General features: G+C 45.4%; 1 protein-coding gene across 2 annotated transcripts in view; it reads right to left on the bottom strand.

The window, feature by feature from the left end:
* Window positions 1–26870, bottom strand: part of MERTK (MER proto-oncogene, tyrosine kinase) — a 413075-nt gene that overhangs the window by 64318 nt on the left and 321887 nt on the right. For both annotated transcript variants that reach the window (XM_069235075.1, XM_069235076.1), the window contains exons 15-16: window positions 4008–4126; window positions 3787–3896 (exon numbers count right to left, since the gene is read on the bottom strand). In XM_069235075.1, coding sequence (XP_069091176.1) covers window positions 3787–3896; window positions 4008–4126 — 229 coding nt within the window. The remainder of the gene's footprint in view (window positions 1–3786; window positions 3897–4007; window positions 4127–26870) is intronic.

Here is a 26870-nt window from a genome sequence, read left to right as displayed (position 1 = left end):
TGGATTGGAGAGGGGAATATTAAATTGGGGTGGATTGGACTGGAGTGAGGTGAGGTGGATTGGACTGGAGTGGGGTTAGGTGGGTTGGACTGGATTGGATTGGTGTAGGACGGCTTGGATGGTGGCTGATTATACTGTGGCAGATTGGAGTGGGACAGAGTGGTGTGGGTTGGAAGGATTGGAGTTTGGTGTGGTGGATTGGAATGGATTGATTGGGGTAAATAGTTTGGATTGGAGTGGGGGTGGATTGTGGGCTGGATTGGAGGGGGTGCATTGGGATGGAGTGGGGTATATTGGACTGGGGTAAGATAGATTGGATTGGAGCGGGGGTTGACTGGATTGGGCTCAACTGGATTGGGCCACATTAGAGTGGGGTGGATTGTTTTGGATTGGAATGTGGTGGATTAGATTGGTGTGGGATTGATTGGAGTGAGTGGGTGCACTGGATTGGAGAGGGGTGGATTAGGTTGTGGAGGATTGGATTGGGTGGGGTGGATTGTATTGGAATGGGATGGAATGGATTTGAATGGGTTGTTTGGAGTAGGATGATTTGGATCCGAGTGGATTGTACTGCACCGGAATGAGGAGAATTGGAGCGAGGTGAATTGAAGGGGGTGGATTGGAGTTAGATGGGTTGGATTGGAATGGGGTGAGTTGGACTGCAATTGGGTAGGTTGGATTGGAGTGGATGTATTGGTGTGGGTTGGTTTAGACTGGGTGGTTTGGATTGGTGTTGGGTAGATAAAATTAGAGTGGATTGTGGTGGATTGGAGTGGCATGCATTGGGACGGAGTAGGGTGGAATGACTAGGGGTGGGGTGGATTGGTTTGGGGTGAGGTAGATTTGGGTGGAGTGGGGTGGATTGGATCGCAGTGAGGTGGACTGGACCAGAGTGGGATTGATTGGATTGGATTTGGCTGGATAGCAGTGGTGTGGATTGAAGAGTGGGGTGGATTGGGTGTGGGTGGATTGGTTTGGATTGGTGTGGGGTGGGGTGGATTAGATTGGAGTGGGGTGGATTGTGGTGGATTGGAGGGGGGGTGCATTGGGATGGATTGGAATGAAGTGGGGTGGATTGGACTGGGGTGAGGTAGAATGGATTGGAGTGGGGGTTGACTGGATTGGGCTTGACTGGATTGGGCTCGACTTGATTGGGCCACATTAGAGTGGGGTGGATTGTTTTGGATTGGAGTGAGGTGGATTGGATTGGAGAGGGGAAGATTGAATTGGGGTGGATTAGACAGGACAGGAGTGGCGTGAGGTGGATTCGACTAGAGTGGGGTGAGGTGGGTTGGACTGGATTGGATTGGTGTGGGACGGCTTGGATGGTGGCTGATTATATTGTGGCAGATTGGAGTGGGACAGATTGGTGTGGGTTGGAAGGATTGGAGTGTGGTGTGGTGGATTGGAATGTATTGATTGGGTTGAGTAGTTTGGATTGGAGTGGGGGTGGTTTGTGGGCTGGATTGGAGGGGGGTGCATTAGGATGGATTGCAATGGAGTGGGGTGGTTTGGACTGGGGTGAGGTAGATTGGATTGGAGCCGGGGTTGATTGGATTGGGCTTGACTGGATTGGGCTCGACTAGATTGGGCCACATTAGAGTGTGGTGGATTGTTTTGGATTGGAATGGGGTGGATTGGATTGGAGAGGGGAAGATTGAATTGAGGTGGATTGGAATGGACTAGAGTGGGGTAGAATAGACTGGAGTGGGGTGAGGTGGATTGGACTGGAGTGGGGTGAGGTGGGTTGGACTAGATTAGATTTGTGTGGGGTGGCTTGGATGGTGGCTGATTATATTGTAGCAGATTGGAGTGGGACAGATTGGTGTGGGTTGGAAGGACTGGAGGGTAGTGGACTGGAATGGATTGATTGGGGTGAGGAGTTTGGATTGGAGTGGGGGTGGATTGTGGGCTGGATTGGAGTGGGGTGGATTGGAGTGAGGTGGATTAAATTGGTGTTGATTGGATTGGTGTTAAGTGGATTGAATTTGTGGGGTAGATTGGAATGGGGTGGATTGTTGTGGGATGAGGTGGGGTGGATTGGCGTGGATTGGAGCAGAGCAGATTGGAGTGGGGTGGATTGGGGTGTTAAAGCACAATTTCGGAATTAACACCAAGGGCCTTTCTGGATGACGCCTCTGTGACCCCTCCCTTGATAGCTTTACCCACTCTAAGAGTGTATTGAGCTTTTGATATAACTTTGGTACTGGCAGTTCCAGTGTGGCATAAGTCAAATCTTAATGCGACTAATCTTCCTGCTATTTTGTAAACTACTCTCCAGGATCTTTGATTAAAAAATACACAGCAAATGAAAAATAAGCCAAGGGCAGACCCTTTAATGGGCAGGAAAATACCGGGTTCCACTGGCGCTAAGCTCAGATCAGAAGTCGGAAGCTTTCAGAGTTTCCATTCCTGGGAAGCCCAATGATGTTTCACTGAAAAGTGAAGTGCATTTTTTTCAGGGTGTGGGGGGCGTGGGGTGTCAGGGGATTTTGAGAGCTGGGAGTGGCCCTCTGCTACCACTTTCATTTTGACTTCGCCCCGGTTTCCATTGTGTTTGGATCGGAAGTTATTTGTTTTCTTGTAAAACATGCTTGGGTTTTTAACATAAAAAGTTGTTGCATGTCTGTAATCGGTTCTTGTAATCGGTGCAGACAAGGACCACAGATTTCCTGTGTTTATCTGCATTCGAGACTGGCTGAAAATATGATTTTAATTCCCTGCACCCAGTTTTCTTTATTAATTCTGTAAAGGAAAGACATCTTAATATGAGATTCAAATTGACAACCTATCATTGTCTGCATCAACAGTGATTAAGTAATTGTGCATTGTAAAGGAAACGGAACTGAACACTGTTATTAGGGTCGATCCTGCGAGCATGCATCTCGCTTTCAAGACACTGTTGGCAAGGCCAAAGGTCTCGGCAATGGCAGAGGTCTGAGCTTTTGACGCTGTCGATGTGAAAGTTTTTTAGCCATAAGTTTGTGAGGTTGCGGATGTGTGCCTGTGTTCAAATGTGTGTGTTATTTCTTTTGAGGGGGTGCCTGTATGTTGTGTGTGCATGTTTGTGAGTGCAATTGCCGTGCTCAGTACATTGACACATTGCATCCGCTAAACAAGAAAAATACCGCCGCACACCTAAAAACCCAGTCCGTTATGTACATTTTCCAGTCGGCGTATTATCACGAACAAAACTAATTTAAGCATGTTCTGGTGGGGTGAGCAATCCCCTCAGCCATGGTTTCACCCGCAATTTAACAGATTCGTTTATCTCACGTTCCTCGGGTAAGATTTACAACTGTAGCATCTGAGTTATTCACCTCGGCCTCTGCATATCTTACATAGTGTAAGCTACTATTATGGAGGTGTAATTAACCAAATAAGTAGCCAAATCTGCTTTTACAGTGGTGCAATGAGCCAAATAAGTAGTAAACCACAATATTTTGTACACTAAATTATTTTGGAAGATATTCAAAACAGAGAGAGGGAGAGCATTTGCGTGCGGTTTTGTCTCTGTGTACGTAAACATTTCAGGTGAAATCCGACAGACACCTCACCATACTCATCTGAAAGCACCTGTACTCAACTATTTACCAAACATATACCTACTAGGAGAGTGTAACACCCTAAACATCCCACCGTCGACAGCAAACGGTAGAAATTAGACACTGCATTTGACTTCTCAGAAGATGAAGCATTTAGGTCCTGGGGTAGAGTTATAGATTTATGAGATTCAGAAAGGGAAACTGGAGATCAGACATTATGTGAGATGAATATAAAACTCACATGCAGTTTCGTGCAGCCAAGTCCCTGTGCAGAAAGTTCCTACTGCTTAGGTACTCCATTCCCAGAGCAATATCGATCATAAACTTCAACAGGGTCTGCAGAGGAACGTACTGAACGGAAAACAAGAATAAAATAAAACTGAAGTCAAACAGATTCACACTAGACAGAGCATTGCCAGATCAAAGGAATCTCACAAATCATTTAACCAAAAAGACAGTCACCTGTGGACCAGTATGGAGCCTGGAGCACAGCAGGAAGCTGTGTAGATCTCCATATGTCATGAAAGGCAGTACCACCATGGGCTTCGGTGTTTGTCTGGAGCTCACCTCTAGGCAAACCCCTAAAAAGAAAAGAAAAGTCATAAAAGCTGCACATGGATGCACTACATTTAAAAAAAATATTTCATATCATCAAGTGTGTTGATGAATCATTTCTATTACAGTCTCTCTAGATCTAATAACTCTTGGTGCATTCCACATACTTTTTTGCCCTAAAGAATATACAGAGTATGAAGTAAAAATCAAGCACATATAACATTGTCTTAAAATAAAATAAAAATGTAAGTAAAATACATCAAATAAAATTTGCGCAACTACGTCAAACTAGGACAAACACTCCAAACAAGCATAATTGATTCCAGGGCTGAGTCACACAATCGACAATTAATTCTTTTTTTTTTTTAGGACTTAACAAACACACAATGTATCTCTGGTAAGCTAGGGATTAAGGGGCAGACGTACGTAGGTTAAGGTTTGCGATTACCAAATAGAAAATCTTTGCAATTTGCTATTTGGTAATCACAAACAGCCAGGTTCTAAAGTGTTCTTTACACTTCCTGCGATTCCCAGTGGTTCGCAAACAGAACTGTCTCATTAATATTCATGAGGTATGTCTTGCTTTGTGACATACTAGGAATCACAAAAACCACAGGGATGTGACCTTCTAGGGTGAGCAGACCACTAGGTTTGTGACTGCTTTTAAATAAAGCAATGTTTTTTTTAAATGCAGCACGTTTTTCTTAAAGGAAAAGAGGATGTTTTTCAAAAAGAAAAATGAGAAGTTTTATTTTCATTTTATAAGATTAGGAAGTTGTCCGTGGGACCACTGTCTGCTCTTAAAAAATAGTTTTACAACCATTCTCAAAGGGGAAGGGTTACTGTGGGAACCCCCCTTCCCATTTGCAAATGGGTTACCACCAACTTGAAGTTAGTGGTAAAATGCAAATGTTTTGCGACTGCATTTTGGTTGAAAACATTCACACATACCACTGCTATTCGGTATTAGAAAGAGGTGCTCTCAACACACCCTTTCCTAATATCAACTCGCAAACCCAGTTTGAGATTTGGTAATATCTTTCTGAATCATGACTTGGGCCTTTGTACATTGAAAAATGCCTTTTTTCATTTACAAATGGCTCGATTCTGTGAATCGGGCTGTTTGCAAACAATAAAAAGCTTTGTACACCTGGCTGTAAATTAGTAGAGAAAAATGCTTGCTCAGGCTTTGTGAACCATCCAGTTTTCTGATCATCAACAAAGCTGTTTTCTTACACAATTGATTATGACAGTCTATTGAATTTGAATTGTGATTCACAATTGTCGTTTCATAAACTCAATAAGCCATATTGTTTTAAAAGATCTGTTAACAATATTGTCCTTTACCCTTTTTCTTACATCTCAATATCATGCTATAGTAACAATGGAATTGTTGAATCACTAATTTTTGCAAAAAGGCGAGCTACAATATTCAACAGCACTTATTCATTTTGCCGGATTCCCATATCAGCCAAAATCTATAAACCCCTCTAGTGTTCCAGCTGATGATGTTTCAAGATCTAATTATACATTATCTCTTGGGGTTTCCAGTTGTATCTTAAATATATCTCTTAATTTGGGGCATTCAATCTAATCCATAGCATGGTTTTACGATTGTAGAGAAAAATGTCAAGATTGAGCAAACATCTACTACCGGGAATTGAGACTGTACACTTTATTTGGGTGAATCGGCTATACCCTCTGTCTACTGATAGAGCGTTCCGTCCTAATAAATTACCTGTATTTGGACGCTCTTGGGTCGATGAATCTTTTGACCAAGTGGGGCTCTCTTCACCCGAGATTAGTCAATTTAATCTAATCAATAATCAATAACGAACATAAGCAATGCCCTGATCAACATAACACTTCACAATTAATCCAGAAAACATTTCGGCGAACCATGACCTTTCGGCCATGAATAACCACACCAGTTTATTCAAAGTTAATGAATTTATTTCCCTATATTAACAAAGCTAGCACGATATAAATGTGTCTCAACACCAAATGATATATGTAAATGAACATTAATAGCTGTCCATAACGACGAAAAAGATGCAATCTATGCAGCATTTGAATAACAATACATTCGATGATAGCAACGCAAACCACTAAAACTATAATCTGTAATGGGCTAATTGCATACATCAGTCAGCATAACAAAGTCTCAAATTGCATCGTGCAACAAATGAATCCTCATCTAACCTCAAATTAGCATCTGCATGTGGGACTTCATGCAAAAACAATTTAGCAACATTGATTTGGAAAACTCCTAAGTAGGGCTCTTATCAAAAATTAGCAGTTGGTTACCTAAAAAGAAACACAATGCAATTGTACATTTTCCTTTCATATTTACCAAATTCAATCAGCATTCAAGGAAGTCTTCGTCTCACAGGTACCGGTTTCAATCAGCATGGGACGGGGCAAAGGGGCAGGATGGACGGGGCAATTGCCTCACAGCGGCAAGATAAAAGGACAAAACTACTACTTTATGCAAAGGGGCAAATCGAAGTTAAAGTCTCTAGGGCGAGAATTACTTAAAGTCTCTTTCTCTCGATTAGAGAAAGCATCAAAGTCTCATTCAAAATGGCGTTGAACATCAATTGGCATCGTAGAAGATGGCAAAATGACGAGGTCGGCAAGATGGGCCATAATGGCTGCGATGTCCTGCAAATGGCGGGTAATGGCTAATGGCTACTTTCTTCTTGTGCACCAGGTTTAAATAATCAACAGTTCAAATCCAGTAGGGTCTTCCATTGGAGGGTTCATAGGTTGGCTTCAAATTGTCCAATCAAAAACAGCAATTCACAAGCTTCTACCTAGGCATACATTATCCTTGGAGTCGGGAACGTAAGTTGCAACATATTTTACCAATTAACTCACTTTCAGAGCTTCCATTGTCTGCACCTGCAGATTGACCTTGGAGCAAAGAAGAAGATGCCAGGCTGGCACGAAACCTTAAAGATAAGCATGTGAACCGATCTCACTGGAAAAGTACAGCTTCAAGCAAGAATACACGTTTTATTAGCACATTAGAAAAACACGAGCATTTAAACCGTGAGACAAGGCAACTAGGCCGAAGCCTCCACTAAAGTTATGCTAAGTTAAAACATTTCAAACAAGCAAATCATAGCACACGTTTACGGTTATGTCAGATTAGTACAATTCTAATACATCACGTTATATAAAGCACGCTTATAAATGTTGGCGAACTACTCTGAGGGCACATTTGTCCCCGTACAATCTTTATTAGTTCGGTTAAAGTCACACTTGATTATCGCGGCACTACGTTTATGCACTAATAAATGTAAAACCTTCGTTTCTGCGTCATCAATCCCTCCTCTGATGACTACTTGTCATCACACAAAACCATTCCCACAAATTTTATTCCATTAAAATTCTGTCAGTTCTCTTTGCCTTTTAGTTCCCCTTGTTCTTGCCTTGTATTCTTCTGTCATTCTTTTCATTATTTTCTCTTCCTTCCTTCTCTTAATTCTTGCCATGATCATTAGTATTCCCCTCTTTATTCCCCAAATCCCAAAGATGCAAATTAGTACTATTAGTATTCCCTGTATTATTTTTAGTAATATTCCATTCCAAATGCCACCAAGCCAATTTCCCACTGAAGCAACTCCCTTTCCAACCGTCTCCCAAACTCCTGGTTCTTTCAATTCCTTCAAGTCTGCACTCTCTTTTGTTAGATTTGCAAGCATTGTTTTAATTTTCACACTGTTGTCTGGTATATACGTGCAACAGTGACGCGCACCAAGCATTTTGCAAACGCCGCCATCCTTTGCTAAAAGAATGTCTAGGGCAAGCCTGTTTTGAAGAGTCATAGCTCTTTCTGCTGCAAGTTCAGCATCCATCAGGATTATAGCACCTGAAAACTTTGTCAACATGTTATCCACTATAGTAGACAACTTCTTATTTTGATGGAATTCAACACAACTCCCAATGAAGGAATCATGGCTCCAAATATATCTCCTACCACAGCAGCTGTGGTCTCTCTTTTCTGGATACGATGAGATCCAGGTGTCTTTGGAATCACCGATAGGTCATCCAGTTGATAAACCTTTGGGAACACTATACCCAAATAACATCTCCCCCACCATCCCTTTGGAAGACGATAATAGGCATTATGCCCACAAATGTAATATACACCAGGTATGACAGGGTCAAGTATGTTTACATTCACTCGCTCCCACGAAAATGTTATCATAATAAGATTCACCACGATATATACAAAATTTCCCTACATGCCAAGCGTCTAAAGCTATTCTTCCTTGTGTTTTTATTGCGGCAAAAGCATAATTATCTACTGAAGTCCTCTTACTTAGCTCTTTTTCTAATTTCGCATTCATTTGTGCCCTTCTATCATCTGTGCGATCTAAAAAGCTTATTTCTACTGCAGAGAGCGAGCAGGTAAGGTTTTCCCTATGAGCGTGAGCTGTTTCAAAAGGTTGCATTGGCTCGAAAAATTCCCTCATTATTTTAGCATCCCAATCTTTAGCAATCTGGCTTAGTTGCGTTATTATAGGAACCTATGCAAAGGTAACATCATAATTTGAGTAAAAATACTGTATGTTAGTTTGACCATAAAATCTAGAAGTTACTAAACTACATGTAATCCCATATGTAAGAGGCATGTGGTGATAAGTCACCCCTTCCGTTACCGATGTCGGTATCTGTGTACACACATAACAATCTTTCGCATCCATAGTCTCAACATATTCTGTTAGTAGGCGATAGAAAACATTATACGAAAGTTCCTTCTTATCATGCAAGTGTCTCTCATCTAATTCTAGTCTTTTCAATGCGGTTAGTTCAGTGACAGTAACAGGAGCAGAAGTAGAAGCATCAATTTTCTCATTCTCACCCTTACCACGCGTTGCAAGCACTATTGCCATTATTATTAGTACACATGCAGTTATCAAGCCTATACACGCATATTTACAATATTTCACTCTACTGTTTTGTGTAGCGTACTTAGTCATGATCTGTATAGAATCAGAGAGCTAGAAGCACCTATAAAGAAACAATTTAGCAATTAGTTACAAAGCTGAACGAGCGCAATGTTCACACAGTTTTCTTCAGGAGCTCAGTCACTTATCGGTTAGCAGCATTTGTCTCAATTCGGCAATAACTCAGTCTTTTATCAGTTAGCAACGTTGTCTCAAATCGAGTTTAAGAGTCAATCAGGTTATCAAAGTCTTATCAAGTTAGCAAATGTCTTATCCGGTTTGGCAATGTCTCAGCTGGTTGTATCACGTTAGATTATAGCAAGCAATGTCATTTATCAGTTTTTCAGTCAATAGTGTCCATAAAACTTTTCTTTTCTATTGGTATCTCTTCTTCTTCGTTCTCGAGGCTAAGAGATACAAATTCGTCGGTCCAATCGTCATTGACTACATATGCCCATTCTGGACCGGAATATCTCCTGTTTGGTATCCTTTTCCTTTTCAATTTTGCATCTCTCTTTGATTCTGCCTCACTGGTACTTTCCTCTTTGGCCAAGTCTTTTTCTTCACTTGATGTTGGTACCACGACAGACACTTCCTTTCTTTTCTCTTTCACTCTTGGCCCTTCACTGTCGTTCAACGTTTCTCTAGTTCTTAGTTTTACTGGTGATATACTTGGTCTTCTCTTTGCACTGTGTCCACTTGATGGACCTGCGATCTCTTCTGAAGAAGTTTGAACAGTTTCGTTCTGTTCTGCCTTGTCCCCTCCTTCTGGGGAGTCAATCAGGTTTTTCTTTTCTTTTTCTGTACCGTCTGCTTCTGGGAAAGCCCTCCTCTGATCAGGCTCTCCTGCTTCTTCACCTCGTTCGACCCCTTTGTCACCGTTATTTTCTTCAGGCTCTTTGTCACTTTCAGCTGCTTCAGGCTCTTTGTTACCTTCAGCTGCTTCGTCGCTGTCTGAGGTTTCTCCTTGGTCTTCCCCAAGTGAATCGGTTGTTTCGTCCTCAGAGAATATTTCTCTCTCCTCTATTTCTGCCTGTTCGCTTCTAGTTCTGTTTTGCTCTGTTTCAGCGCTCGGCACTTTGTTATCAGGCACTGGCAGTTTCAGCGCTTCAACTTCCTCATCTGTGGGACACAACACTTTCTTTGTATGACTGGCGTGAATCCAGTTGGGAACTCCCGCACACTTCACAGCGGTAGTGGTCGTCAGGATCACTTGGAAAGGGCCTTTCCAACGGGGTTCCAGACACGACTTCCTCACGTGCTTCTTTATCACGACCCAGTCACCTGCTTTCAGTGTGTGTCCTGGACCTTGGATCGGTGGCAAGGTGGTTGCTTCCACCTGGTGAGAGAAAGAGCGAACCACGTCAGCCAGACCTTTGCAGTAGTCTAACACCATATCATCTGTAATATTCAAAAGCGCGTTTGCGGGAACTGCAGGAAGTCTCATGGCCCTGCCCATGAGAATTTCGTGCGGGGACAATCCAGTCTTTCTGTCAGGGGTGTTTCTCATTGACATTAACACCAAAGGCAATGCGTCAGGCCATTTCAAATTTGTCGATGCACATATTTTCGCCATTCTTGATTTCAGTGTACCATTCATTTGTTCCACCAGTCCTGAGGCTTCAGGGCGATAGCTACAATGCAGTTTTTGCTCAATGTTCAGCGCTGCGCAAAGTAACTTTATCACCTCGTTATTGAAGTGACTTCCTCTATCTGATTCTAAAGAGATCGGGAATCCGAAACGTGGTATCAACTCCCTCAACAATAGTTTTGCAACTGTAAGGCTGTCATTTCTACGTGTGGGGTATGCTTCAATCCAGTGACTAAAAATGCACACAATTACCAACACATACTTCAGACCTCCATGCACAGGCATCTCAATAAAGTCCATCTGCACTCTGCTGAACGGGCCACCCGCCCTGCCAATGTGGCTCACGTTCACAACCGTTCCCTTTCCTGGGTTCATCTGTTGACAAATGACACAACAATGGCAAACTGCTTCTGCAACTTGACGAAATCTGGGGTTAAACCAACCAGTTTTGAACAATCTTATCATGGCATCTCTCCCTAGGTGAGCCCGCCCATGATAGAACCGCGCTAGCTGCGATAAGAGACTATTTGGTAAAACAAATTTTCCCTCATTTGAAACCCATAACTCATCTGGTCTCCTTGTACATTGTGACTTAATCCAGGAAACTCTTTCATCCTCCCTGACGCTATTCTGTAATGCTTTTAGTTCATCCATTGTATCCACGACCTTCAAGGCAAATGCTTCAGCTGGTTCGAGTTCTGGTTCACTTATCAAATTCCATTCATCCCTGAGCAATATACAGTTCAAGGCACAAAATCTTGCGACTTGATCCGCATATGCATTTCCCAGGGAAACATAGTCCTGTCCTTTTGTATGAGCACTACACTTTACCACTGCAATTTCGGCTGGCATCTGAATGGCGTGTAACAATTCCCTTATTCTCTCCCCGTTTTTCACTGGGGACCCTGAAGAGGTCAGGAAACCTCTCTGTGACCATAGTTGCCGAAAGTCGTGCACAATTCCAAACCCGTACTGACTATCAGTGTAAATGGTAACCTTCATCAATGTAGACAGTTGGCATGCTCTTGTAAGGGCTACAAGCTCTGCTACTTGTGCGGAATAGACTCCTTGAAGCCAGGACGCTTCCAAGACACCTGTTACAGTACATACAGCATATCCTGCTTTCAATATTCCCAACGCATCTCTTAAACATGACCCATCAACAAAAATAATATGGTCATTTTCATCAAGCTTAGTATCCTTAATGTCAGGTCGGGGTTTTGTGCAAAATTCAGTCACCTGAAGGCAGTCGTGCTCGACGTCTTCAGCGTTCTCAATTTCAGCATTTTCACCGGGAAGCAAGGTTGCTGGATTCAACGTAGTGCACCTTTTCAGCTGCACATTCGGTGAGCCCAGAATTATTGTTTCATACCTTGTGAGTCTTGCTCCAGTCATGTGTTGCGTTCGGGAGCGGGTCAAAAGTATCTCAACTGAGTGAGGGACCATGACTGTTAATGGGTGTCCCATCACTATTCCTTCACTCTGAGTGAGGCTGATACCAACTGCTGCTACGGCGCGCAAACACCCTGGCAGTGCTGCTGCGACCGGATCCAAAGTAGCTGAAAAATACGCTACTGGTCTGTTTATGCCACCATGGGCTTGGGTCAAGACAGACAAAGAACATGCATCTCGTTCATGACAAAACAATGTGAAAGGCTTTGTGTAATCAGGCATACCTAAAGCTGGAGCCCTGCACATGCATTCTTTCAATTCAATAAAAGCATCCATCTCATCTCCTTTCAGCTCAATTTCATCCAAGGCATCCTTCTGGGTCAGTTTCAGTAAAGGCTTTGCTAGAGTTGAAAAGTTGGGAATCCACTGGCGACAGTAGCTCACCATCCCCCAAAACTTCCTCACCTCCCTCCTCGTCTTTGGTGGACTCATTTGAAGTACACTTGTTATTCTTTCCTTCATTATTCTCCGTGACCCTTTCTCTATTTGATAACCCAAATATTTCACTTTCTTCTGACAGAACTGCAACTTTGAAGGAGACACCTTGTGTCCATTCCTTCCCAAATGGTTCAGTAGAGCAATGGTGTCGGCTGTGCAGCCACTTTCTGTGTTAGATGCAATCAGTAAGTCATCAATGTACTGTACTAGGGTTGACTCGAATGGCAATTCTAACGCTTCCAAGTCTTTCTTTAGAATCTGATTGAAAATTGACGGTGACTCAGAAAACCCTTGAAGAATTCGACACCAACTGTAAACTCTGTCTAAGAATTTGAAACAAAAGAGAAATTGGCTGTCCTCATGAAGAGGCACCGAAAAGAATGCTTGTGACAAGTCAATGACTGAGAACCACTCGGCATCGCAAGGGACTTGAAACATTATCACAGCTGGATTCGGTACTACAGGGCAGCATTTAATTATGATGTCATTTATTTTCCTCAAGTCCTGCGCGATTCGGACCTTTCCACTCGGCTTTATTAGTCCCATGATTGGTGAATTACATGGACTGCTTAACACTTCTTTCAATACTCCCTGTTTTACAAACTCGTCAATGAGTTGGGCGACTTTCATGAGGGTGTCTTGTGCCATGTGGTATTGTGGGGTCTGGGGAAAGGTTACATTGGGTTTTACGGTCACTTTCACTGGTTCCACTCCTTTCACCAATCCCACCTCTTTTCCTGTCATATCCCACACTTCCTTTCCGACTGTTTCCCGTAATTCAGCTGGAATATCTGCTTCAGTTATCATCGGAAAAAGGTTAATCAGAGGATATTCTTCATCGACAGTTTCCATCTCATCCCCTTCTACACTGTCCTCTTCTTCCCCAACACTGCTCGTCTGAATTCTAATTCCATCGTTCAAACACATAATCGAACATCCCAATTTGCACAATAGGTCTCTCCCTAACAGTGCTATCGGGCTTGAGTCACATACCACAAAATTATGTAACCCTTGATAGTTACCAATTCTGACTTGTACTGGATCTGTGATTGGGTTCGTCAGGTGCCTGTTTGCTACTCCCACTACTTGAACTGTTATCCCTGAGAGTGGCAAATTTGGTACTTCAATGCTCCTAACAGTTGAACGTGTGGCTCCTGTGTCAACTAAGAATGAAACACGATGACCCATAACTGTTCCCTCCACATATGGACCCTTTTGATCAACTTCCAAGGATGCTGCAAGCACACAATTTCCCTCCTCATCTGAACTTTCACTCTCCCATACATTGTTTATTCCATTCTCACTGTGTAGTGGGAACTGTTGTACTGTGCCATTTGTATTCATCACCTGACCCGAGACCTGTGGAGGAACCATTGTGAGAAGGTAGCCTCTTTCTAGCCTTGTTACCCCCACTTTTGGCCTGTTTGTGAGTGTATGTCAGGGTGTTTGTCACTGTTTTCACTGTCTCACTGGGATCCTGATAGCCAGGCCTCAGTGCTCATAGTGAAAACACTATGTTTTCAGTATGTTTGTTATGTGTCACTGGGATCCTGCTGGTCAGGACCCCAGTGCTCATAGGTTTGTGGCCTATATGTATGTGTCACTGGGACCCTGTCACACAGGGCCCCAGTGCTCATAGGTGTGCATGTATATGTTCCCTGTGTGGTGCCTAACTGTCTCACTGAGGCTCTGCTAACCAGAACCTCAGTGGTTATGCTCTCTCATTACTTTCAAATTGTCACTGACAGGCTAGTGACCATTTTTACCAATTTACATTGGCTTACTGGAACACCCTTATAATTCCCTAGTATATGGTACTGAGGTACCCAGGGTATTGGGGTTCCAGGAGATCCCTATGGGCTGCAGCATTTCTTTTGCCACCCATAGGGAGCTCTGACAATTCTTACACAGGCCTGCCACGGCAGCCTGAGTGAAATAACGTCCACGTTATTTCACAGCCATTTTACACTGCACTTAAGTAACTTATAAGTCACCTATATGTCTAACCTTTACCTGGTAAAGGTTAGGTGCAAAGTTACTTAGTGTGAGGGCACCCTGGCACTAGCCAACGTGCCCCCACATTGTTCAGAGCCAATTCCCTGAACTTTGTGAGTGCGGGGACACCATTACACGCGTGCACTACATATAGGTCACTACCTATATGTAGCTTCACCATGGTAACTCCGAATATGGCCATGTAACATGTCTATGATCATGGAATTGCCCCCTCTATACCATCCTGGCATAGTTGGCACAATCCCATGATCCCAGTGGTCTGTAGCACAGACCCTGGTACTGCCAAACTGCCCTTCCTGGGGTTTCACTGCAGCTGCTGCTGCTGCCAACCCCTCAGACAGGCAGCTGCCCTCCTGGGGTCCAGCCAGGCCAGGCCCAGGATGGCAGAACAAAGAACTTCCTCTGAGAGAGGGTGTGACACCCTCTCCCTTTGGAAAATGGTGTGAAGGCAGGGGAGGAGTAGCCTCCCCCAGCCTCTGGAAATGCTTTGTTGGGCACAGAGGTGCCCAATTCTGCATAAGCCAGTCTACACCGGTTCAGGGACCCCTTAGCCCCTGCTCTGGCGCGAAACTGGACAAAGGAAAGGGGAGTGACCACTCCCCTGACCTGCACCTCCCCTGGGAGGTGTCCAGAGCTCCTCCAGTGTGCTCCAGACCTCTGCCATCTTGGAAACAGAGGTGCTGCTGGCACACTGGACTGCTCTGAGTGGCCAGTGCCACCAGGTGACGTCAGAGACTCCTTGTGATAGGCTCCTTCAGGTGTTAGTAGCCTTTCCTCTCTCCTAGGTAGCCAAACCCTCTTTTCTGGCTATTTAGGGTCTCTGTCTCTGGGGAAACTTTAGATAACGAATGCATGAGCTCAGCCGAGTTCCTCTGCATCTCCCTCTTCACCTTCTGATAAGGAATCGACCGCTGACCGCGCTGGAAGCCTGCAAACCTGCAACATAGTAGCAAAGACGACTACTGCAAGTCTGTAACGCTGATCCTGCTGCCTTCTCGACTGTTTTCCTGCTTGTGCATGCTGTGGGGGTAGTCTGCCTCCTCTCTGCACCAGAAGCTCCGAAGAAATCTCCCGTGGGTCGACGGAATCTTCCCCCTGCAACCTCAGGCACCAAAAAGCTGCATTACCGGTCCCTTGGGTCTCCTCTCAGCACGACGAGCGAGGTCCCTCGAATCCAGCGACACCGTCCAAGTGACCCCCACAGTCCAGTGACTCTTCAGCCCAAGTTTGGTGGAGGTAAGTCCTTGCCTCACCTCGCTGGGCTGCATTGCTGGGAACCGCGACTTTGCAAGCTACTCCGGCTCCTGTGCACTTCCGGCGGAAATCCTTCGTGCACAGCCAAGCCTGGGTCCACGGCACTCTAACCTGCATTGCACGACTTTCTAAGTTGGTCTCCGGCGACGTGGGACTCCTTTGTGCAACTTCGGCGAGCACCGTTTCACGCATCCTCGTAGTGCCTGTTTCTGGCACTTCTCCGGGTGCTACCTGCTTCAGTGAGGGCTCTTTGTCTTGCTCGACGTCCCCTCTCTCTGCAGGTCCAATTTGCGACCTCCTGGTTCCTCCTGGGCCCCAGCAGCCTCCAAAAACGCCAAACGCACGATTTGCGTGTAGCAAGGCTTGTTGGCATCCATCCGGCGGAAAAACACTTCTGCACGACTCTCCAAGGCGTGGGGGATCCATCCTCCAAAGGGGAAGTCTCTAACCCTTGTCGTTCCTGCAGTATTCACAGTTCTTCAGCCTAGTAAGAGCTTCTTTGCACCAACCGCTGGCATTTCTTGGGCATCTGCCCATCTCCGAGCTGCTTGTGACTTTTGGACTTGGTCCCCTTGTTCCACAGGTACCCTCAGTCAGGAATCCATCGTTGTTGCATTGCTGATTTGTGTTTTCTTTGCATTTTCCCTCTAACACGACTATTTTGTCCTTAGGGGAACTTTAGTGCACTTTGCACTCACTTTTCAGGGTCTTGGGGAGGGTTATTTTTCTAACTCTCACTATTTTCTAATAGTCCCAGCGACCCTCTACAAGGTCACATAGGTTTGGGGTCCATTCGTGGTTCGCATTCCACTTCTGGAGTATATGGTTTGTGTTGCCCCTATCCCTATGTTTCCCCATTGCATCCTATTGTAACTATACATTGTTTGCACTGTTTTCTAAGACTATACTGCATATTTTTGCTATTGTGTATATATATCTTGTGTATATTTCCTATCCTCTCACTGAGGGTACACTCTAAGATACTTTGGCATATTGTCATAAAAATAAAGTACCTTTATTTTTAGTATAACTGTGTATTGTGTTTTCTTATGATATTGTGCATATGACACTAAGTGGTACTGTAGTAGCTTCACACGTCTCCTAGTTCAGCCTGAGCTGCTTTGCTAAGCTACCATTATCTATCAGCCTAAGCTGCTAGACACCCTATACACTAATAAGGGATAACTGGGCCTGGTGCAAGGTGCAAGTACCCCTTGGTACTCACTACAAGCCAGTCCAGCCTCCTACATTGGTTGTGCAGCGGTGGGATAAGTGCTTTGAGACTACTTACCACTCTTGTCATTGTACTTTTCATAAGAGAAAAATATACAAAACAAGGTCAGTGTATATACACATAGCCAAAAAGTTTTGCATTTCCTCTTTTCACTCTTTTCTAAGTGCTGAAAAGTACTTCTAAACTTTCAAAAAGTTCTTAAAAGTTTAAAAAGTTTTTTCTGTCTTTCCAAAAAGTTCTGAAAACTTTTTTCTCTTTGTCTATCACTTTAACTCTCTCTAAAAATGTCTGGCACAGGCCAAAAAGTTGAACTGTCCAAACTTGCATATGATCACCTTAGCTGGAAAGGAGCAAGGAGTCTCTGCATAGAGAGAGGTTTGAGTGTAGGGAAGAATCCTTCCTTAGAACTGTTAATTAATATGCTTAGAGTACAGGATAAGGCCATAAGTGCCCAATCTGTAGAAAAAGTAGCTAATGGTTCTCAATCTGATCCAGGGACTCCCCCAGGAAAAGGTTCAGGAAAGAAACTTCTCAGCCTGCCCATTACTAGACAGTCTAGCATAGTTGGTACAGAGGTTGAATCACATCATACTGATGATGTGCTCTCACATTATGCTGGTAGCCAAGCTGTTAGGGTGCCCTTGGTAAGGGACAGGTCTCCTTCTGTTCATTCCCATCATACCTCTGTATCTAGAAATGTCCCTCCCACCCACCCTGATGACAGATTGTTAGAAAGGGAGCTCAATAGATTGAGAGTGGAACAAACCAGACTGAAGCTCAAGAAGCAACAGCTGGATTTGGATAGACAGTCTTTAGAAATAGAGAGGGAAAGACAGAAGATGGGTTTAGATACCCATGGTGGCAGCAGCAGTATTCCCCATAGTCATCCTGCAAAAGAGCATGATTCCAGGAATCTGCATAAGATAGTTCCCCCTTACAAGGAGGGGGATGACATTAACAAGTGGTTTGCTGCACTTGAGAGGGCCTGTGCTGTACAGGATGTCCCTCAAAAGCAGTGGGCTGCTATCCTATGGCTATCATTTACTGGAAAAGGTAGGGATAGGCTCCTTACTGTAAAAGAAAATGATGCTAACAATTTCCAAGTTCTTAAGAATGCACTCCTGGATGGTTATGGCTTAACCACTGAACAGTACAGGATAAAGTTCAGAGAGACCAAAAAGGAGTCTTCACAAGACTGGGTTGATTTCATTGACCATTCAGTGAAGGCCTTGGAGGGGTGGTTACATGGCAGTAAAGTTACTGATTATGAAAGCCTGTATAACACAATCCTGAGAGAGCATATACTTAATAATTGTGTGTCTGATTTGTTGCACCAGTACCTGGTAGACTCTGATCTGACCTCTCCCCAAGAATTGGGAAAGAAGGCAGACAAATGGGTCAGAACAAGAGTGAACAGAAAAGTTCATACAGGGGGTGACAAAGATGGCAATAAGAAGAAAGATGGTGAAAAATCTCAAGATAAGCATGGGGATAAGGGTAAAACCAAAGATCCCACTTCAAATCTTAAACACTCTTCAGAGGGTGGGGATAAAACAAATTCTTCCTCTTCTTCCCAACCTGCACACATTAAAAAGCCTTGGTGCTTTGTGTGTAAAAATAGAGGCCATAGGCCAGGGGATAAGTCCTGTCCAGGTAAACCCCCTGAGCCTACCACCACTAATACATCAAGCTCTAGTGCCCCTAGCAGTAGTGGTACTAGTGGTGGGACTGCTGGCAACAGTCAAGCAAAGGGTGTAGTTGGGTTCACTTATGGGTCCATAGTGGAAACTGATGTAATCAGTCCCAAGACAGTTTCTGTCACACCTAGTGGCACTGGCCTTGCCACACTGGCTGCTTGTCCCCTTACAATGGATAAGTACAGGCAGACAGTTTCAATAAATGGTGTTGAGGCCTTGGCCTACAGGGACACAGGTGCCAGTTTCACTTTGGTGACTGAAAACCTAGTGCCTCCTGAACAACACATCATTGGACAACAGTATAAGATTATTGATGTCCATAACTCCACTAAGTTTCTTCCCTTAGCTATAATTCAGTTTAGTTGGGGTGGAGTTACTGGCCCTAAGCAGGTGGTGGTATCACCTAGCTTACCTGTAGACTGTCTCTTAGGTAATGACCTAGAGGCCTCAGGTTGGGCTGATGTAGAGTTTTATGCCCATGCAGCCATGCTGGGCATCCCTGAGGAATTGTTCCCTCTCATTTCAAGTGAAATGAAAAAGCAAAGGAGAGAAGGCCTGAAAACTCAGGATCCCTCTCCATCAACAGGTAAAAAGGGTATCACAGTATCCCCTAACCACCCTACCATTCAGGATACTATTCCTGTGGTGGCAGAAACCTCTCCTGGGGTGGCACCTGTTCCAAGGGAATCATCAGCTGGCAAAGCTGGACTCCCTGAGGTGGAAGTACCTCTCTGTGGGATAACTAACATTGGTGAGAAAAACAGCACCATTTTAGTTAACATGGAGCATCCCTCCAACCCTCCCAGAGAAACTTTAGTGCAGAAACCCTGCACTACCTCACAACACTTAGGACAGCATCCCTGCCCTAGTGTGGAGCTCATAGGACAGCATCCCTGCCCTGCTCCAACTCAAGAGAAACAGCATCCCTGTTCTCTCTTCCAGCCAGATGGACAAAGTTTTTGCCCAGCTATGGCTTTTCTGAGACAGCATCCCTGTCTGGCATTTCCATCACTACAAATAGGTTCAGTGGACAATTCCCACTGCTCTAAACTAAAACTTACTGATAGAAACTCTGAAAATACATCTTCACATTGTTGCTTAGCTAAAAAACTTCAAACAGGGTGGTTTACATCCCCACAGGGAAGTAACCATATAGTGGATGATAAAGGGAGTAACCAGTCTATGGCAGAGCTACTCTCTACTTATCACCACTTAGACAATAAAGTCTCAACTGGCCAAGGTTAGCCTTATTGTCCTTCGTTTGGGGGGGGGTTGTGTGAGAAGGTAGCCTCTTTCTAGCCTTGTTACCCCCACTTTTGGCCTGTTTGTGAGTGTATGTCAGGGTGTTTGTCACTGTTTTCACTGTCTCACTGGGATCCTGATAGCCAGGCCTCAGTGCTCATAGTGAAAACACTATGTTTTCAGTATGTTTGTTATGTGTCACTGGGATCCTGCTGGTCAGGACCCCAGTGCTCATAGGTTTGTGGCCTATATGTATGTGTCACTGGGACCCTGTCACACAGGGCCCCAGTGCTCATAGGTGTGCATGTATATGTTCCCTGTGTGGTGCCTAACTGTCTCACTGAGGCTCTGCTAACCAGAACCTCAGTGGTTATGCTCTCTCATTACTTTCAAATTGTCACTGACAGGCTAGTGACCATTTTTACCAATTTACATTGGCTTACTGGAACACCCTTATAATTCCCTAGTATATGGTACTGAGGTACCCAGGGTATTGGGGTTCCAGGAGATCCCTATGGGCTGCAGCATTTCTTTTGCCACCCATAGGGAGCTCTGACAATTCTTACACAGGCCTGCCACGGCAGCCTGAGTGAAATAACGTCCACGTTATTTCACAGCCATTTTACACTGCACTTAAGTAACTTATAAGTCACCTATATGTCTAACCTTTACCTGGTAAAGGTTAGGTGCAAAGTTACTTAGTGTGAGGGCACCCTGGCACTAGCCAACGTGCCCCCACATTGTTCAGAGCCAATTCCCTGAACTTTGTGAGTGCGGGGACACCATTACACGCGTGCACTACATATAGGTCACTACCTATATGTAGCTTCACCATGGTAACTCCGAATATGGCCATGTAACATGTCTATGATCATGGAATTGCCCCCTCTATACCATCCTGGCATAGTTGGCACAATCCCATGATCCCAGTGGTCTGTAGCACAGACCCTGGTACTGCCAAACTGCCCTTCCTGGGGTTTCACTGCAGCTGCTGCTGCTGCCAACCCCTCAGACAGGCAGCTGCCCTCCTGGGGTCCAGCCAGGCCAGGCCCAGGATGGCAGAACAAAGAACTTCCTCTGAGAGAGGGTGTGACACCCTCTCCCTTTGGAAAATGGTGTGAAGGCAGGGGAGGAGTAGCCTCCCCCAGCCTCTGGAAATGCTTTGTTGGGCACAGAGGTGCCCAATTCTGCATAAGCCAGTCTACACCGGTTCAGGGACCCCTTAGCCCCTGCTCTGGCGCGAAACTGGACAAAGGAAAGGGGAGTGACCACTCCCCTGACCTGCACCTCCCCTGGGAGGTGTCCAGAGCTCCTCCAGTGTGCTCCAGACCTCTGCCATCTTGGAAACAGAGGTGCTGCTGGCACACTGGACTGCTCTGAGTGGCCAGTGCCACCAGGTGACGTCAGAGACTCCTTGTGATAGGCTCCTTCAGGTGTTAGTAGCCTTTCCTCTCTCCTAGGTAGCCAAACCCTCTTTTCTGGCTATTTAGGGTCTCTGTCTCTGGGGAAACTTTAGATAACGAATGCATGAGCTCAGCCGAGTTCCTCTGCATCTCCCTCTTCACCTTCTGATAAGGAATCGACCGCTGACCGCGCTGGAAGCCTGCAAACCTGCAACATAGTAGCAAAGACGACTACTGCAACTCTGTAACGCTGATCCTGCTGCCTTCTCGACTGTTTTCCTGCTTGTGCATGCTGTGGGGGTAGTCTGCCTCCTCTCTGCACCAGAAGCTCCGAAGAAATCTCCCGTGGGTCGACGGAATCTTCCCCCTGCAACCTCAGGCACCAAAAAGCTGCATTACCGGTCCCTTGGGTCTCCTCTCAGCACGACGAGCGAGGTCCCTCGAATCCAGCGACACCGTCCAAGTGACCCCCACAGTCCAGTGACTCTTCAGCCCAAGTTTGGTGGAGGTAAGTCCTTGCCTCACCTCGCTGGGCTGCATTGCTGGGAACCGCGACTTTGCAAGCTACTCCGGCTCCTGTGCACTTCCGGCGGAAATCCTTCGTGCACAGCCAAGCCTGGGTCCACGGCACTCTAACCTGCATTGCACGACTTTCTAAGTTGGTCTCCGGCGACGTGGGACTCCTTTGTGCAACTTCGGCGAGCACCGTTTCACGCATCCTCGTAGTGCCTGTTTCTGGCACTTCTCCGGGTGCTACCTGCTTCAGTGAGGGCTCTTTGTCTTGCTCGACGTCCCCTCTCTCTGCAGGTCCAATTTGCGACCTCCTGGTTCCTCCTGGGCCCCAGCAGCCTCCAAAAACGCCAAACGCACGATTTGCGTGTAGCAAGGCTTGTTGGCATCCATCCGGCGGAAAAACACTTCTGCACGACTCTCCAAGGCGTGGGGGATCCATCCTCCAAAGGGGAAGTCTCTAACCCTTGTCGTTCCTGCAGTATTCACAGTTCTTCAGCCTAGTAAGAGCTTCTTTGCACCAACCGCTGGCATTTCTTGGGCATCTGCCCATCTCCGAGCTGCTTGTGACTTTTGGACTTGGTCCCCTTGTTCCACAGGTACCCTCAGTCAGGAATCCATCGTTGTTGCATTGCTGATTTGTGTTTTCTTTGCATTTTCCCTCTAACACGACTATTTTGTCCTTAGGGGAACTTTAGTGCACTTTGCACTCACTTTTCAGGGTCTTGGGGAGGGTTATTTTTCTAACTCTCACTATTTTCTAATAGTCCCAGCGACCCTCTACAAGGTCACATAGGTTTGGGGTCCATTCGTGGTTCGCATTCCACTTCTGGAGTATATGGTTTGTGTTGCCCCTATCCCTATGTTTCCCCATTGCATCCTATTGTAACTATACATTGTTTGCACTGTTTTCTAAGACTATACTGCATATTTTTGCTATTGTGTATATATATCTTGTGTATATTTCCTATCCTCTCACTGAGGGTACACTCTAAGATACTTTGGCATATTGTCATAAAAATAAAGTACCTTTATTTTTAGTATAACTGTGTATTGTGTTTTCTTATGATATTGTGCATATGACACTAAGTGGTACTGTAGTAGCTTCACACGTCTCCTAGTTCAGCCTGAGCTGCTTTGCTAAGCTACCATTATCTATCAGCCTAAGCTGCTAGACACCCTATACACTAATAAGGGATAACTGGGCCTGGTGCAAGGTGCAAGTACCCCTTGGTACTCACTACAAGCCAGTCCAGCCTCCTACAACCATCACTTGCTGCTGACTCACTGGTGCCAAGGGTATTTGCATTTGCTGATTAGGTACCATGGGAAACTGCTGTTGTATTGGCTGCATTTGCGTCATCTGCATACGGGGCATCTGCATCTGCTGCGGCTGCATGGGCTGTAATCCCTGCAGCTGATTTATGGTCTGAAAATTTAGGTTTGGACCTCTCATTTTCGGTCCCCTCATTGTCTGGAATGCATTGACATCATTGTTTTGCTGACCAACACCTGCACCTTCCTGCACCACCATCGGGCACTCGCGTTTCCAATGCCCGACGATTCCACACACGTGACACGGCATCACCCTTTTCATTGCCTGCACACCATTCGGAATCGCAACAGTGTTCAAATCCGGACCATTACTCCCAAAGCCTCCTCTGCCTCTGCCTCTCGCCTGTGGCTGAAACACCATATTTCCCTGCGGCTGCGGGTGCGGTATCTGCTGTTGGAACCCTTGCAACCCTTGCAGACCTGTCTGAGCTGCTTTAAGTTGCATCACCATCACTTTCTCTTTCAACCTTTTCTGTTTCACTTCAATTTCGTCGCTACAGTATTTCGCATAATTCAACACCTCATCAATAGGTTTCGACTGCCAACAAATCAAATGCGTCTTTATCATCTGACTTATCTCTGGTCTCAGCCCTTCCACAAATCTAAACACAAAATGAAGCATGTCCTTCGCCTCTATTGTTTCCGTGCCACTGTAGTTCTTGAACGCCTTCAACAACCTCTCATAGTAACCATGAATCGACTCTTTAGCCTCTTGGGCAGTTTGATCAATCTTCTGCCAATCCACATTTTTCGCGGCAACCTTCGTCTTCAAATGCTCAATCACCTTATAGTACAAGCTCATTACCATAGGTGATGGTGCACCCGTATCCCTGTCTCTCTCTGGTTCACTTGTCGGCCAACCTACAGCCCTTTTGCAGTCCTCCCACAAATCTGCCGGAACCACGATCTCAAAGAGGGTGTTCAGGTCTTCCCAAAGACATTTTGCAAGCTTCACAAACCTATCAGTCTGTTGATACCATTCAATCGGTTTCTCTCTCAGTTTGGGAAAATCATCCGTAAAAGACTGAATGTCGCTTCTGTGCCACGGTACATGTATTAATTTTCCCCCTGCTGTCTCCCTCATTGGTAACATGGTTATTGCATCACTACTCTGTGATCTTTTCTCGTTGTGCTCTGGGACACTGTCTTTCCTCTTTTCCTTTTTCTTTGCCCATCTGCTTTCCCATTTGTCTAAGCACCTCCACACTTGTGCACTCTGCAGCAATTCTCTAAGGTGCGTTTTCATGCCTGCTGACCTCATGTGTTCAAAGTCTGTGGTCCCGAAATCCAATCTATAGCTCCTGCTCAAGTGTTTTGTCTTGTCTATCTCAACCCCGTTTTTGTCAGCTATTTCTTGCAACCTTCTATGTACCTTGTTCACTTCTCTCGTAATCCTAGGACATAGATACCTCAGCTCTTCTTCCGAGTAGGACTCTAACCTATTCAAACCCATAGTCCCTTCCACCAATTCTTCTGCTTCCATGTTCAACCTGACCTTATTCAGATAGTCTTCTCCCTTCCCATTGGCTGAGCTTTGTGTGGAATTCAGACTGTTGAACCACTGTGTCAGCTGTTGCGCATTCAACCCATCAGTGTAGCATTCACATCGACTGCCATTGATGGTTGCGGCAACTTTTCAGTGTTCGATGATAGCGGTATCATCAGTGGGGGACTCGACCTCACCACTGTTGACTGAGCACATATGGGACTAAACTCCATCAAGGACCCAGATCCAGTTGGCTGAGCCGCTATCGGAGTTGTCTCTGGAGTGTTTTCTATGCACCTCCTTTCCGTCCCACTCTGCACCATTGATCCTTGACCGCTCATACCTGAGTTAGGCTGAATGTACAAAGGTACCGGTGGACCTACAGTAATGGGTAGGGATATCGCATCTGGGTTCTGTCCATTCCCCATGTTCTGAGGCATGTTCATTCCCACACTATGGGTCATCATTGCCGGCAGGCCCGTGTGACTCCCTGTCATCTGAGCATGTGCGGTTCCCCCCTGCATCTGCTTTTGAGGCATCAAAAACTGGGTTGATTCAGCTTGTGCCAATGTTGGGTTGCGACCATTCTGTACTCCCATTACGGTTGGATCTAGAATCATTCCCGTACTGTTGTCACTGCTGTAGTACCTTGGGACCTGCGGCTGATAATTTTCTGCTGTTTTCAATATAGGCACATCTGGATATATTCTCCTAACCTGCGGTATCTGCGGGGTGAACAGTAAACTCGGGTCCTTAGATCCCGATGGCGTTTCTGAATTCGGAGTTTCATTATTCTGTACCGGTGCCGGAGGGGCAGAACTGGTACTTGGACCTCGTTCATTCTCTACATAAGGTGGTGGACGGTCGTTCAGCAATTGCATGATGAGCTCCTCATCCTCTAACTCGTCTTCTCTATCTTTGGAACACCTCCTGTTTGTCTTACAGGTAGCTTTCTTGCCTGTCGCCTCCTCTTCCTTAGCAATTGCGGGAAACAATTTTATCCCCTGCAATATATCTGACCTCCACACCTTCTGTGCATTATCCCACCTAGCGTCCGCTAGTGTCTTTTCTACCTTTCTTATCCTGTTCTCGAACTTCTTTTGCTGTTGCTGTCTAGCCATTAGTTCCCAAATCGCTAGAGCCTCAAACTGTGCTGGTCTTGGAGGTACCTTCATGTCGTACATCGCGAATCTCAAATTCTCTAGGATCCTTATATTGAATGTCCCATGGATCGGGAATGCTACGCTCCCATGTCTCTCTGTCAGCTTGTGCCATTGCTTTAGCCAAAGGCACGGAGCTACCCCCCTTTCCTCCATTACAATGTAAGCTGGTGTACCTTCGGGTGGCGTCTCCTCTCCTACGCTCGCTTTAATGTAAGACTCCCCCTTCATCGCACTCTTTAATGCTTTCAAAAATTTCATTTTCTCGTCTTTTATTTCACAAAGTTTGTAATCAATAAGTGACTTTAATTCCCGGAATACTCTTCGCTTGCCTTTCCCCTTCCAATCGAGCCCCACGGACTGCGTCCAATCCGTGCGCGACCCTTCTTTGCAACCAACCTATCCCAGCGCGGCTCCTAGTGACGTCACACTGACACACACTGCGGCTGACAAAGCCTCGCGGCTTGTCCTCCTTCACTCAGCTCCTCTCGTAACAACTTCTGGCATGTATCGCGAGCAACCAAATAATAATAAAACAGATCTGTCGGTTTACTACAGGAAGGGTAACACAATCGCTTCAGGACCTTAGGGATTTTTCACTAGCCTCGGCAGTTATTACATCTTTCTCGGTCCCCACTTTCGCAAGCAAATCCTGACCTGCAGACTCTGCTCTCAACTTGTCAATGATCTATTCTAGTGCACTTAGAATTTGTCAAAGCCCGAAGTCGAAGTTTTCTTTCACTCCCTTAACACACGTACCGACTCGTTGACCACGCCCGGTCAACCTATTAAACCGACCAGACCACAACATAAAACAAGTGTCTCATACACTTTTCAACATACTCCGGAGTCTCTTGACCTCGCAGGGCCCGTCTCAACAACAACAACCACGTGGACCTTTTTCTGCACAAAGCGCCACATGCACATGAAGTTCGACGACTTCCCTACTCTCACACTCGGAGTCGCACCTCCGCTATTCTCTAAAATCCTCGCA

This window comes from Pleurodeles waltl, chromosome 5 (assembly GCF_031143425.1).
Source record: "Pleurodeles waltl isolate 20211129_DDA chromosome 5, aPleWal1.hap1.20221129, whole genome shotgun sequence".
NCBI lineage: Eukaryota > Metazoa > Chordata > Amphibia > Caudata > Salamandridae > Pleurodeles > Pleurodeles waltl.
Note: the sequence above shows the minus strand (reverse complement) of the source record. Positions and strands in the feature narration are given on the sequence as shown.